This window comes from Chelonia mydas, chromosome 3 (assembly GCF_015237465.2).
Source record: "Chelonia mydas isolate rCheMyd1 chromosome 3, rCheMyd1.pri.v2, whole genome shotgun sequence".
In the NCBI taxonomy this organism is placed as follows: Eukaryota; Metazoa; Chordata; order Testudines; family Cheloniidae; genus Chelonia; species Chelonia mydas.
In genome coordinates, this window is record NC_057851.1 from 130,694,354 (window position 1) to 130,710,070 (window position 15,717).

The 15,717-nt window shown below is 42.8% G+C and overlaps 1 protein-coding gene across 1 annotated transcript in view; it reads right to left on the reverse strand.

The window, feature by feature from the left end:
- NID1 (nidogen 1) overlaps positions 1-15,717 on the reverse strand; it is an 80,714-nt gene that overhangs the window by 51,926 nt on the left and 13,071 nt on the right. Inside the window, exons 3-7 of the mRNA XM_037895290.2 lie at positions 13,447-13,676; positions 11,723-12,162; positions 10,173-10,322; positions 5,524-5,775; positions 1,866-2,066 (exon numbers count right to left, since the gene is read on the reverse strand). Of these exons, the coding sequence (XP_037751218.1) occupies positions 1,866-2,066; positions 5,524-5,775; positions 10,173-10,322; positions 11,723-12,162; positions 13,447-13,676 (1,273 nt within the window). The remainder of the gene's footprint in view (positions 1-1,865; positions 2,067-5,523; positions 5,776-10,172; positions 10,323-11,722; positions 12,163-13,446; positions 13,677-15,717) is intronic.

Below are 15,717 nucleotides of genomic sequence, written 5' to 3' on the forward strand. Positions count from 1 at the left end.
CATCTGCAGACATGGATCAAAGCAAGGTAGTATTAAACAGAATTTTACAGACAAGCAGCTATAAAGCACTCAGGGCCGGCTCTAGGCACCAGTAAACCAAGCCTCCCCCCCGGCTTTTTTTTTTTTGGCTTCGGCAGCACTCCGGCCCTTTTTTTTTGGCTTCGGCTGCATTCCGCTTGGGGCGGCAAAAAACCTAGAGCCAGCCCTGAAAGCACTGCCATGTTTCTCTATTCAAAAGGAGGAAATTTCACTTGATTTGGCCTGTCTTTTGTTTTCATGTATCAGAGTTTCAAACAGTGTGCTAACTATTTATCTAAACAGAATTTAGCAAATTTGTATGGTTGGTAAGACATGGAGAAAAGGCAAATTCAGTTTAAGAAACTTGTTATGCAAGTTCACCAAAACAAGTCACTGAATGTTCAAAAAATCTAAAAAGAACAGCAGCCACTAATACCAAAAACACTTGCTCTTTGTTCATTTCAATGTGTTATCTCGATTTTCTGATAAAATCCTGAATAAAATATAAGAACTATTAAATCTGCAAGTTCCATAGCAGTTTTCTGTATGGTGAAAAAGAGACCAAGGCCGTGATCCTTCAAGAAGGTCTGCCTGGATTAATTGTAATGCCCAACCCCCTCTGAAGTCAGTTGAGCTCTAAATGGATACAGGGCACCACCTGCATGGATCTGCTCACAGGATTTAGGCCAAAAAGGTGAATACCTGCTATCTGGCAGCCCATTATTCAGACAAGTCCAGTATGCTATAAGCTTCTTCAAGGCGTGTCAAGCTAAGTAAATAGGCTGGCACTATCACTGGTGAAATAAGCAGCTGTTTATGATTATGTGAGGTCTAATTTAGCAGATACATATTTCTGCAGTTTCTTGAAGGAAGAGAGACGCGGAGATGGGGTGGCACAAGGAACTGGAAATGGGCTATACAGCCTCTTGCTTCCACGTTGCTCATTCATATCCTGCCCAAGTCACAGTGACAGATAGTTGTTACTACCAGATAACTGGTAATTGACCTATGTGAACTGATACGTACGTCTCAGTCCAGTTCCTAGTGGAGCATTGCAAAAAGCCTCACAGCAATACGTACAGTTAATGGTAGTCTTAGGGTATGTCTACACTACCTGCTGAATCGGCTGGCAGTGATCGATCTAGCAGTAGTCGATTTATCGCATCTAGTCTTGACGCGATAAATCGACCCCCGAGGGCTCTCCTGTCGACTCCTGTACTCTACCACCGCGAGAGGCGCAGGCGGAGTCGACGGGGGAGCGGCAGCAGTCGACTCACCATAGTGAAGATACCACGGTGAGTAGGTCTAAGTACGTTGACTTCAGCTACATTATTCACGTAGCTGAATTTGTGTAACTTAGACCGATCTCCCACCCCCCTTCCGCCCCCATTGTAGACCAGGGCTTAGAAAACAGACCAAGGACAGAATAGGATGAAAAACCAAATTACCCTCTCCTCTTGAGCTCTCTAGATCAGAACTGAAACAACAGTAAGCAATGCAGGAAATTTTCACTGCTGCTGTCTACACTGCATCAGTTTTGTAGATAAAAGAAAGGCCCCTTCAGTGTCTCTAGAGTTGTCAGTCCAGCATTTTTTGACACCACATAATTAAAAAAAAATTCAAAACCTCACATAAGAGACCAAGAACATGCAATTTTCAGAGATAAAGGTTATTAAAACATTCTCACTGAGTTGTTCCAAAGAGCCAAAGAACAAGTATATGGTAGTAAACTCTACACTGAAAAGAGGTATGAACCTATGTAACAGGCAATGTTTTTTCAGATTCTTATTTTCTCTTCTGATGAATATGGTTGATAATCACCTCCATTAATTCATGTTGCTTCTTACCAGAACTAGAAGAGTGATAGAGCTCATTGTACGGTTCTATGTGAACTGATGCACCAAATGGGATCTCGGGTACTTTGCCCTCCATTTCTGTACTGATTGTAAGATGACCATGTTCATCGATTCCACTGAACTTTTGCTTGATAACCAACTTCTCATTACTGCCAAGGAAGGTAACTTCAGCTTGCCGTGTAAACTCACCACCTAGAAATCAAGATTAGGCAAACCATGACTAAGTTTGAATCCATCTAGTCAAACTGTTGCCCACAACCCTTCAAAACAAAAAAATAAAAAAGAATAAACAAACCAAAAAAAGCAAATATTTTCTCCAAGCTATTATGCAAGATCTTCTAATAGTTCACGGTTTTTTTTCCATATAAGGGAAAAATTATTGTTCTAGAAATTGCCATTGACACACTATCACTGAGTATAGTAAAAGAACCCAGACTTTTATGTACTAAACATTTTGAACTGTAAATAAGGCAGAAGAGAAGGTTTCAGATCAAGAGAAGAGTTGAGGCAGAGCCAAAATATACAACAGTAAGTCTTATCATGTGTGGTATAGTTGAAAAGTGGTTTTATTCTTTAGAGAAAATATCTCTATTAAGAGAACACTGATTTAAAACAGACAGAACATTTCTGGTCCCAAATTTTAAAAAAATCGAAATGTACATTATAAATTCCTGAACTAGCTTCCAGGAAGTCAATAAATAAATACACAAAAAAACAAGAAAAAAATTCTATATTCAATTAACATACTGATGAGGCTGACAAAATTTGTACCACAGAACTGTAAAGCATCAAATTAAAAAAATGCATAAACTCTAAATCAAATTATATTCACAGATGGGTCTGAGAATTTGAATCAATCCAGAAATTCAGGCCCATCTCTAGTTATATGCAGAATTGAATTACAAAAATATTTCTGAAATGTATAGGAATTTTAACAAAAATCAGTGAATCTCTCACTTGCCTGCCAAAACTGCAGTTGAAGATTCTGCACTTCCCCTGCAGCATTTCCCCTAGTGATATCATTAGCACCTAAAGCCTAATATGTTTTAGGTATTCATAGGGCCAGATTTTCATTGCATTCTGGCCTCTTCTTTGCAGGTGCTAAAAAGGAGCCAAATCCATCTAGCTGAGAATACCCCCAGCATGGGGACCTTTTAGCTACCGGTGGCTGTATAGCCAGCCCAGCACAGAGGTCCAAGGAGGGGGCTTAGCCAGGACAGAGATAGCATATAGTTCATTTGGGACTATAAGCAACTGAAATATCTAACCTACATGGTGACTCAGCACAGCTATACCCTGATAATCAGGGTGCTGTAACTGGCTCCCCAATAACCCCACATCTTTTTTGTGTCAAGCAAAAGCTGAGCACAGCAGAGAATCTGGGTTGAAAGTCTTTTTGCTGTTGTAGGAGAAAATACAGATCCTTGCACTCCAGTCTTGGCAGGTAAAAAGTTCACCTTTCAGGCTCGAATTCTGCTTTCATCTCATTGTGTTGTATTTTTGTTTACAGGTGGGATTTTCAAAAATCCCAGACTCACTTAGAAGCACAATTCGTACTGAAATTCAGGGGGACTTGTATTCCTAAAAGACTTTGGGAGTTTTGAAAATCCCACCCTTTGTGTTATACACCTTGTTTGGTGCCTTACTTAAAAGATTTCTCTATACAAGGCAATAAATATGCCCCCAAATGATTTTACAGTAATCAGAGGGGAAAAAACAGGTTTGCCCATTTAGGGATAACTACCAAGAGACTTGAAGTGGTTAGCAAACATTTCAGTTGCAGGGAGTTGCAGGTGCTCAGCACCTCTCAGGAACGGGTGCTCTGGCTCTAATTCTCCTGTCATTAGAAGGATAGCCTCCCCATAGCACATTGATAAACTAGGATAATATTAAACATCAGCAAAAGTGTACAGTCTGAGAAAGCTCAGGACTCTTTTCATGTGGCATCATAAACAAAAATCTCACCACATTTTAGGCAATGTCAGCAGGCAGCAGCTGTTGCAAAGGAACAAATGTAAATACTGAATTTTTGAGGACACCAAAACATTTACACCGAACTTTCATTTGAGGGTGTTTCCTTTCTATCTTGTTGCTTGTTAGCTGCTTCTTTCAAGTGTCTCAAGGCCAGCTTTGTTGCCATACCAGGGTACAACAAGACCCATTGGCTTCATTAGCATTTTAAATTTTATAAATTTGTGTACAAGTATAATTTAAAAATGACTCTACAGATTTAAGTCTTTAGTATTTAGTGGGGAGGAGCATCTCTTTATGCTAGTTCTGTAATATAAAGGTTTCCCTATGCTGAAAGATTCTCCACTCTTTGCAACAGTTGTGATTTATTGAATTAAGAGCCATTTACATTTTTATGACTATTTACACAACTGCCAAATAGCCAGCTGTATTAAGAAGGAACAAATTAAAGATGCAAGTCGAGGGAAATTTATCTTTCAAGTGATGTGACTGTGGTGTTGTAGCCAGGATGTTGGTCCCAGGATATTAGAGAGACGGGGTGGGTGAGGCAATATCTTTTTAATCTGGAATTTCCAAACCTGTAGAAGAGCTCTGTGTAAGTTCGAAAGCTTGTCACTCTCACCAACAGAAGCTGGTTCAATAAAACAGAGGTTCTTAACCTTTTTCTTTCTTAGTCCCCCCCTCCCCGCCCCCGACTGCTATGAAAACTCCACGGCCCACCTGCACCACAACAACTGTTTTTCTGCATCTCCAGTAGATTAAAAGCCAGGGCTGGCATTAGGGGCTAGTAAGCAGAGCAATTTCCCGGGGCCCCACACCACAAGGGGCCCCCGCGAAGCTAAGTTGCTCAGGCTTCGGCTTCTGCCCTGAGGGGCAGGGCTCGGTCTTCAGCTTTTTGCCCTGGGCCCCAGTGAGTCTAACGTTGGCCCTGCTCTCTGGTTTGTTTTGGTGGATCCCTTGAAACCGGCTCACAGCCCCCACACCCATGGGGCCCCGGACCTCATCCACCTGGTCTTGCTAAGTGACATGATTTTCAGTTATCTAGGGATTTACATCTAGACATATTATGAGTTCTCAACTGAAAAGCTGCTGCATCTGTACAAGCTGGTGAATTCAGAGTAAGTTCTAGCCACCACGTGAGACACTGAGAAAACTCCAACAATGTGAAGTAAGAAAAAGAAAGGATCCTGGCTCACGCCTCTGTATCAAGTGCTGATTTCAAATTCCATCCATTTTTACCTCTAAAAAAAAAAAAAAAAAAAAAAAAAAAAGGGCAACAGAAAATTTTACTCTGTTAACACACACAGACCAATTTTCAGAGGTGCTGTATACCCAGGCCTCCCAAAATACTTGGTCACCTGCTTTCTGATAATATCAGTTCATTGAATGGGAACTGGCTAATCCACTTTGACTCAGTGCTCAGGGTTTCTGGGTGACTACTAGGCATTTGTGCCTAGTGCAAAGTAAAAATTCCAGATATCTGTACTATATCAGCAGAAGAAATGGTCAGAAGGTTTGATATAGCACCAACCAACCAATACTAGTCAGGAAACAGGGAGCTTCTGCATCTTTCTAATAATTTACTTCAAAGTATTCTAGTTTAACAGTTCTCTTGCCTCAAGCCACAAAAAAAGTATAAAGCAGCCTTTTAAACAAGTTCTAATAAAAAAAAAGTTACCTGTAATACTGAATCCATTTCTATATCCTTGCTGCTCCACAGCAAACATCCATCCTATGATACCTCCAACAGAAGCAAGAGGAAGCAGAGAATACCCCAGCACCTCTGGAATAGTGCTGATAGCAGTGTATGCTCGCCCATGGTTCATCACAACGTAAGAATGGAGGTCAGTGTTCTCAAATACAACTGGAACTGGGTTACTTCCTACAAAGATTTTCCCTTTCACTTTCCCATTCACTCGCTGAGGAGAACCTGGTAAATCAAAAACACCAATGTAAGGTAAAGAATTTCACAAAGTAAAAACAGAATTAACACATTGTTCAGAGCTACGTTTTCTAATCAGTGTATTAATTTTGTGCAAATCGGAAGTAGAAAATTAGTGTCAACATGCACGGCAAGAGACAGATGCTCACAGAGTTAGACATACAAGCCACCTACAAATGAGGTGTAAAGTTGCATAGGCAATTACAGTTTCATTGCTACGAAAAAGAGAGAGTGGGCAGAGTTACAATAATTAGATCTTGTCCTTTTTCATTTTTCCCAGGGATAGATAGTTGAATAAACAAGCTGTGTTGTGAAAGCACAGTGGTTCTCAAACTTCTGTACTGGTGACCCCATTTACATAGCAAGCCTCTGAGTGTGACCCCCTTATAAATTAAAATAACTTTTTAATATATTTAGCACCATTATAAATGCTGGAGGCAAAGCGGGGTTTGGATTGGAAGCTGACAGCTTGCGACCCCCCAGGTAATAACCTCATGACCCCCTGAGGGGTCCCTACCCCCAATTTGAGAACCCCTGGTGTAGCATCTGCAAATAGTGAATGCCATACAGTAAAATCTGAATGCCATACAGTAAACCCCCTAATTATATAAATTCCTGCCTTCAGAGTCTGCCCTAAAGCAGTGTTTTTCAAAGTTTGGGTCGCAACCAGGTATGGGGTCACGGCATGTAAGGCACTGGGTTGCCTTGCTCAGCACCCAGGGACCCTAGCGACTCTGGTCAGCACCACTGACCGGGACGTTAAAAGTCCCATCGGCGCTGCTGCCCAGCTAAGGCAGGCTAGTGCCTACCTGCTCCAACACTGCACTGCACCCAGAAGCAGCCAGCAACGGGTGAGGCTTCTAGGCAGGGGGGCCACGGGGCTCCTCAGACCGCCCCCACCCTGCGCACTGGCTCCGCACTCCCACTGGCTGGGGGGGGGAGGGGAGGCGGTGCCTGCGGGCAATAGCTGCGCGGAGCCGCTTCCGTGCCTCTGCCTAGGAGCCGGACCTGCTGCTGGCCGCGGTGCCAAGACAGGCAGTAAGCCTGCCTTTGCACCCCAGCTGCGCCACAGACCAGGAGCCGCTGGAGGTAAGTCCACGCCCCCAACCCCGCGCCCCAATCTCCTGCCCCAGCCCTGAGCCCCCTCCAAACCCTGAACCCCTTCCTGCACCCCAAACACCTCATCCCCGGCCCCATCCCAGAGCCTGCACCCCCAGCCCAGAGCCCTGACTCCCTCCCACACCCCAACCCCCTGCCCCAGTCCTGAGCCCCCCCAAACCCAGAACCCCTCCTGCATCCCAAACCCCTCATCCCCAGCCCCACCCCAGAGCCTGCAACCCAGAGCCCCCTCGCAAACCCTGAACCCCTCATTCCCCGCCCCTCCCCACAGCCCGCACCCCAACCCTTTGCCCCAGCCCTGAGCCCCTCCCACAGACCAAACCCCTCATCCCCAGCTCTGTTGGGTCGCGGGCACCAACAATTTTCTTCAACTGAGTCCCCAGAAAAAAAGTTTGAAAACCACTGTGCTAAAGTATCTTCAGAGCTACAGAGTACAAATTTGCTCCTCCTTTATTTGAAGTTTACTTCCATTAAGCAACCAAGATTTTTTTTATGGTCCCTATTGTGGTCACGGCAGGCTTTGCTGTATTTAAGGTGACACTGAGTACCATTATAGTCCCACATTTTTCATACCTCAACTTTCCTCAAAATTCTGTCATATACAATTCGTCACTAGTTTTGCACAGAGGTAGTATTCTGGATTAGTATTTAGGGTGCTGTGGTATTTTCTAATGTATAAAGTACGTGCATTAAGTTCAAGTTACATTAGTTTCAGATCTTTTATTTTCCTTGCTCTGGATTGGTTTAAATTTGTAACTAACACTGAGTTAAGTGCAATTTTTGCCTTTTGTAAAAACCAGAAAGCAAGGAAAGCTTTTAGTCAGTTACTTAACAGCCAAAATGCATGTACAGATTGAGTCACTAGAAGGATTACAAGTGTATACGTAAGAAATTCCTTTTTGGATCTCACACGAGCATGTTTAAATATAGAGCCAACAAAATCAAGCAGCTTAGATATTTGCTATAGGAGCTGAAAAAGTCAGAGAAACTGGAGTCATACTTTGACTCCAGTAGTAAAAGTCAGATTGTGCATCCCTTTTAAAGAAGTTTCTTTCTAGAGATGGGCCACCCCGTGAACTTTGCAGGTCTACCAAATTCAAAGAGTAACCAAGATCTAGTTTTCCTTTAGATGTTCAGCTGTCCTAACAAGCATAGCTGAAAAGCTTGTGCAATTTCTTATATTTACCTCCATTGCAAAATGGAGTAGTTTTAAACTATTCAGTGTATTATTCAAAGTGTCACCTTGGCTGCAATGGTAAAAAGTTACCCGCCAATGCCTTCAACCTATGCTTTGGGACTGAGGGTGCCCAAGCAGCCTTCAATTATTTTTCTCCACACAAAGCCCCATAAACTAAGAATTCAGATACTAACACTGGTCGGTAGTGGCTAAGGTGTCACATATAACAGGCTGTTCTAGCCTCTGTGCTCAACGTCTAACGTCTGGGGAGGCTGCTGAGTAGCGTGGAAGCTCTGTGTGAGGTGTGATGTGTCCGGCTCTCCGCTGCCACAGCCCATTTTAACAAATGAAGTGTTAAGGTGTCAACTCTAGAATAAAAGCTTTGATAACAAAGCTGTCCAGCATATAGTCATAAGAGCTCTACAAACAAACAAATCCCTGGTTTCCTAAATGCACAATACTTAAAGTCACTAAGTTTCCTGAAGAATATTCATTACATTTTAAGAAGTGGGCTGCCAAAGACTGCAGTATTCCCATTTGCTTATATGTGAAATTTACAGATATCCAACACTTCCCAGTTCGTCTGCTTCCTGTTTACATCGAAAGGGGGGAGAGAACTAGACTAGACACTGAGGGCATTAGGTTGTTAATTGTTTATTCCAGTAGACGTATGTTCCAGACAGCCGTTTACATATTTTCTTCACCCCATAACTATATGGAAAAATGTACTTTTCCAAGCAATAAATATTAGGTAGGGTAACAATAAATATTAGGAAGCGTAACTTCCATCCATTTTGGACCAGTCTTGCACTCAGTGTCAGCATTCACGTTAGTGGGGCGAATGCTTTTCAAAAAGGCTTCCACTATAGAGCAGTGCGCATTGCAATAACCCTATAAAAGAGGAATGCCTCATCATTACTGAGCGCCTACACTCGATAGCCAGCAGGATGAGAGAGAGAACCTCACCGCAGTACTGTTAGCCTCATCTGTGTTGGTCTAATAAAGTCTCAAGAATGTTCCCAAGGAACGCAGTGCGACTTCTTGTAGTAAGATACAACACTTTACTGTAGATTAGTGAAGCGAGACTTCTTGATGCCATGTATCTCCTCTCAACTAATGGTCTAAGGAAACAAATCATTCCGAAAATCTGAAGTGAGGCCAAAAATTGACAAGACAACTGCCCATTAATGTGCCCTATTTAGACAGAAGGCATATGGCCCAATGCATAAGCCCAGCAAGATTAAAATAATAAAAAAAAAGTCTCTCGCAAAGTCAGCTTTCTTACTCTTTCATTCTGAACCAGGATCTGTGTTTGCTGCCTTTCAATTGTTTTAAGGGGTTTTCCTTCCTTTTCCTCCTCCACCCCACCCACTGAATGTTCTTTGGAGGAGGAGGATGGAATTTGTTCTCGATGGGCCCCAGTGTAGTCTCCCCGGAGGAGCTCTGTGGCAGAGCTGTCAGGCAGAAAAAGGACTTAGGGTTGCACATACCCTTTGAAGATCCCTAGCTGTCCTTCCCTGACATAATTCTCTAAAGCATAGTTGCTAACTCTACTGCAGACAAAAATGGTAATTGTGTAAGCAAACGTCTGTTTTAAGAAGCTCCTTCCAAGCAGAGACTTGCCCTCTTAGAATCAGGGTCTGCAATTGTGCGGACAATTTGGTTTTCTTGTCAGTAGTAGACTATTATGCAAAACAAATAGGCAGTCAGTGCTATTGACAGTGGTATGAAAGCACTTCAACTGTGACCCTAGGTTCTAAAAAGCAATGCTTTCTCCATGTTAAGTTACATTTTCATCTTCATCATGGATACGTTCTTTATTATGTGTCCACTTAAACTTAATTTATGTATGGCTTTCAAATAAATACACAAGATTAAGATTTTTCAAGATCGTTTAAGGAGTTTTACTTAACTCATAATTTTCAACTAGTACTTACAAAAACATTTAAATGCAGCAACCTCATCCCATTCTATACTAAAGAGGATTTTAAAAAATCAATTGCCTATTTATCCGTATAACCGTATTACAACGTTAAATGTCTCATACAAAATGTTAGTACAACTATTTAGTTTTCAGAAATTAAATTACCTTCTGCTACACATTGCCTGCCATTTCCTTTGTAACCAGCAACACAACTGCAACAATACCCGTTTGGATAGTCTCTGCAAACAGCATGAACGGAACACTGATGACGGTTGTTAGCACAGGTCTGTTGGACATCCGTATGGTAACGGAACACTGCAGGAAGAAAGACCAACCAATTAGTATTCTGCATATTACATTACAACCACAACATCCATAAAGATTCACAATAGGGCCAACTAGAACACAACACAATTCTGAGTTAGCTTCAGAATTTCATTGTGCCCATTTGATCAGCTTTTGGGAAAGGCAAACGACTACAATAGATTTTTGCTTGCCTTGCAATATATAACTAATTTGCCCAAATATTCTAGTAAAAGGTACTGGGCCAGATCCTCAGCTGCAGTAAATCAGTCGAGCTCTACTGTCTTAAGTTATGTCAATGGAAGTACACCAATTAATGCCAGATGTCAATCTGGTCCTTAAGCTAAACATGGGGAAAGTTTCTCAAGGTTCTGGTTTCCAGCCCACACCAGAAGGGACAGCCCAGAAGGGACACTGTCAAAACCCACACCTGTGCTCTTCCAAGCTCACAGATATAACAATCCTCATGTCTGACGTCAGGGAACATTCTGAGTCCTGTCATTCAAATAATTATTCTGTGTCGCACTTGGCTTCACATTTGCTATATTCATTGCTTCAACAAGTGGCATTGCTAGTACAGAGCTTTTAAACACACAAAACCAGGGAATCCTAAATTGCACATAGCCTTTTGTAGTGGTGGCTCAGGGTTCTCTGACTTTATCAAGTCATCTGTGTTCTATAAAGAGTTTATAAAGTTATACTTCTGTGAAAACAGTCTGTATCATACATACACAATCCTTACTAAGTGCAGCAACATATTGCAACAGTTAAAATGCAGGTCATTACTTTAACAACCATAATAACCAAAACAACTTGGATAAAAAATGTTGTTAAGACAGAGATAACTTTGAGACTATATTGCCCTTCAGAAGTATTAACACACTTATTCCACAGAGACATTAGTCTCTCCACAGCATTCGATCCTTCAAGCTACTGAGAACAGACCCATTGAGGGACAAGTCTGTGGTAAGCACAACTGGCCATACATGTTTGTGGTCAAGTATTACAATTGGACTTGAAACTTTCCATACATCCCCCTAACATTGCCAAAACTAAACAGATCTGTCTGGAATTTCAGAGGTCTAAGGGCAAATCAAAAAGAAAGAGCCAATATGGGATGGAGGATGCAGTGGGAAGCCATCCTGGGGGGAAAATAGGCTATATCGAGCAGCTTAGAGAGCACTCCTTAAATAAATCTACTTTTCATGCAGCCCACACTGCCCATACAGATCTTTCATCGACATACTCCCATGATGGGGGAAGCGGAAAACAAGGGGATAAGGGGGATAGAGGAGGCTGGTCTCAGGACAAAATGGAAGCCACAGTGAGGTGCTGGGGTGGGAAAATAAGGTGGAAGCGGAAAACTCAGGTGCCAAACCTAATATAACCTAAAACAGTACAAATGACCTTACCAATCCCAGTATCCTCAATATCTTCAATATCTTCCACATCTATAACCTGAGGATACTGCTGAGGGACCTGGTGGACCTGAAACTGAGGCGGCGTCTTCCCAGTTGAGAGTTCTGCCTGTTGTTTGAAAGAGGACTCTCTTGGAGGTGTCTCTGTTGTTATAGCTTTGTGGTGTGGTTGTAAGTCATCTTCTGAAGCTGACTGAGGAATTCTATATGTAATATGTTGTTGATCCCCTCTTCTGCTGGGAACATCATATGGTACTTGTTGCCGGCTTATTTCAACTGAGTCATGGTGCAATACAGCTGGTTTTGAGGTCACCCCTTGATACTGTTCATCATCACCAAATTCTGGACTGTTGCTGATTTTGGCAGGCACAATACTACTAGATGAGCTACCAATCTCAAAAACCCAGATTCCTTTCCTTCCAGAATTGCTGCTCCTAGAAAGAGAGAACAACCACACTAAATAAGGGGTCAGGTAACTTAACAATAAATAGAAATTCTATGTGAAAAACACTACATATTTGATTCTAGACTCCAACACGCGTGTCTGGCTCCAACATGCTGCTCTGAGAGGCATGTTTAGGGTGCCTGGCCAGGGCCGAGGGGTTAGATATGGGGCAGAGGGTCTCAGGGAGTGGTCATTGAACAGGGGGAGTTGGATGGTTCGGAGGTTCTGGGGGCGGGGCAGTCAGGGGACAGAGAACGGGGGCGTTGGATAGGGTGTTGGAGTCCTGGAGGGCCTGTCAGGAGGCAGAGGTGTGGATAGGGGTCGGGGCACTCAGGGGACAGGGAGCAGGGGGGTTGGGTAGGGGGTGGGGTCCTGGGGATGATTAGGGATTGGGGGGTCTCTGGAGGGGGCGGTCAGGGGACAAGGAGCAGGGGAGCTTAGATAGGGGGTGGGGTCTTGGGAGGGGTGGTTACGGGCGTGGGGGTCTCTGGAGGGGGTAATCAGGGGACAAGGAGGGGCGGGGTTGGATGGGTCAGGGGTTCTGAGGGGTCAGTCAGGGGGCGGGAAGTGACTATTAATAACGGAAATGCTCGAGTCCAAAGCAAGTTCGATATAATGCGGTTTCACCTATAACGTGGTAAGATTTTTTTGGCTCCCGAGGACCACGTTATATCGGGGTAGAGGTGTATTGCCAACATGTTTAATCTACATTGAGAACTAACTTCTTTAGAACATATCTGGAGGTTAGAAAAGGTGGTGTAATTTGGCCCATATTCATCTTGATAGCAGCACTCTGAACTTTCTGAATTGCTCTCTTTCCTTTCTGCCCTTTTCCCCACAAAAACATAGGCACGGGTGCTGGAACAAATTGTACAGTGCGGGTGCTGAGAGCCATTGAACCAAACTGTAAACGCTGGATCTGATGAAAACCACTTCAAGCCCCGGGGAGCAGCAGCACCCCCCACAGGCAGTTCCAACACCTTTGAACAGAGGCCAAGACTTTTCAAAAAGGGATGCCTAAAGTTAGGCTTCTCAGAAAGTGCCCCAATTTTCAAAAGGGCTGGGAACCCAATAGCTCCCACTGAAGACAACATTAGCACCCACTTTTGAAAATCTTGGTCAAAAGCATCGATCAGATTTTATGATTTCTAAGACAATAGCTAATGAAAGCTTATTAGCTATGACATTTTCTCACATTGCAGACTGCATAAAAACATGTCAGGCAGTGGCAAGAACTGGGATTTGGATTTATTTATTTATTTAAAAAGCATACTCATGCAGGTTTTTGATGGACTCTTCATCATTAGCAACTGTATTGTAGGATCCTGGTTTTATCCACAAGTAGTAGTTTGTAGCGGCTTGACTAAAGCCAACTGTAGCAGGAATCTTTTCCTCAGCATTCTTGGAGTATGCACTGTAGAACTGCAAACCATCTTCTGGATAAAGGAAAACAGCATAGGAACTGGAATCAGAAGAGGCTAAAACAGCCTGGAATGTGTTTCTCTGTGGGGAAGATTTAAATTCCATTACTTGTGGGAAAATATTCAAGATTAGAAAAAAAGGAAGACACTTTACAAATCAAAGTCAAGATCTGGGTTCACACAATGGGTTGTACATTACACAATTATTAGAGACTGTTAAATTCCTTTGAGAAGTTTTTCAAAGAAACAGATTTAATTTTTTTTTCAAAAACACATTTGTGTTGACTATGCTTAAATGTCACAATCAAAGTCTTACTGCAGATATACTGAAGTCAATGTAAAATAGCCATTAGGATGCTTAAAAAAGCCCTAAGTTCAGTACTATGTTTAGCAAATTGAATAGTCCTTTTGACAGAAAAATTGAGTGGTTTGGCTGTTCCTGGAAGATCTTGTATCAAATTTAGATGCTAATTACAAATGTTTGCACAGAATAGCATATTGAATTCACAGCTTCCGAAAATAAGGCAAAAAAAAAAAATGTTCAGTTTTCAAGTGAGAAATGTCCTTACACAATGGCTGGGTGAGATCAAATACTCATACTGACTTTCCAAAACTACTACATTTTCATTTATCAGATGTCTTCTGCTTCAAGGACTTAAATCCCAGCTGAAGCTCAACATGGAGATTAAAGGAATATCCACAGAAAGAGAGCAGAGAAACTATCCTTTTAAATTTGATGAAACATAGTTCAATGAAACTCTCTAATTCAGTGCATTCTGGGGCATCTCAAGCCCCACATGGAGATGCAAAAGCCAAAGGTGTGCAATGAGGGGCAACACCCAATACAGGACCCTTCACAGTGCAAGCTTTACTGGATAACCAGCAGCAATGTTCAGGATACTTGTCAACCAAACAGACCATTCCTTTCATAAAGCCCAGTTTATACTAAGCCAATAAATAAATGACCAAATTAAAAAACAACAACCTCAAAGCTACCACAACAAACTGGCCTTTGAGACGTCAAGGAATCAGCTGGCCTAGTGGTACTGCACTGGACTGTACATGATGTGTGTTTAGATGCAGACAGCACATCCAATTTTGAATTCTGAGCTGCAATTTTATTTTTGGGGCTGTTGGGTGGGGGAGGATTTTGGAGGATTTTATTATTTGTTGGTAGAGAACATCCATGCCACTGCAATCATGGCCCTTGCTGAGACAGTGTTCCAGTGAGGGCCATTTATCTGACTTTAGCTGTTTACCACTGCCCCAAGCATAGGCCCCCTTCTGGGGAAGGTGGATGCTATGCCCATGGCCTAATCAGACACAAGAAACTAATATTTGGCAAAACAAGTCCCTGATCCTGGAAAGACAGAAGCACATGCTTAGCTTTACACACTGTGAGTAGTCCCATTGACAATGGAGCTAATCTCAGTACATAAAACGAAGCACGTGCTCACATCTTTGCAGAACGGGACCTAAAAGATTTAGAAGATGGGGTTGGGAGGGAGGGATAAATTGTGAGATTAAGCCCTAAGCATACGTGGATCATCATACATTTATCTTAAAGAAACTACTATGGAAGGCCTTATTTCAGATATGTGAATTTGTGGTGAATGAGATGTGATCAATCCATAAAGAAATCAAGGGCTAGATTCACAAGAGGACTTAAGTGCCTAACTGCCACTTTAGACACCTAAATCCCAGAATCAGGCCCCACTGGGATTCACAAAGCCTCTGCTCAGCTGCCCCCAAAACCTGTAGGCACCAAAACTCACTCAATGCCTCAACTGCAGTAAAAGTTCACAAGGTGTCTGTTTTTGCCTGAGCACATGCACTGCAGCCCCACACCAGCCATCCAGACACCTAAGCCCCGGAGCAATGCACGAACCAGGGAAAGACAGACAGACAGTCTTCTGCCTAACTCACCTGCAGGGCCTGGTCTGGAAAGCATGTTCAGAGATCAGCTACCAGATCAGGCCCTACAGAGAAGTTTACACAAAGACAGAAAAGTTTACACAAAGGAGCGTGCAGGGAAGAACAACCTTCCTCATAACCTTTCGCCCAGTGGTTAGGGTACTCACCGGGGATGTGGAAGACCCCCAAGTTAAGTACCACCCTCCAGC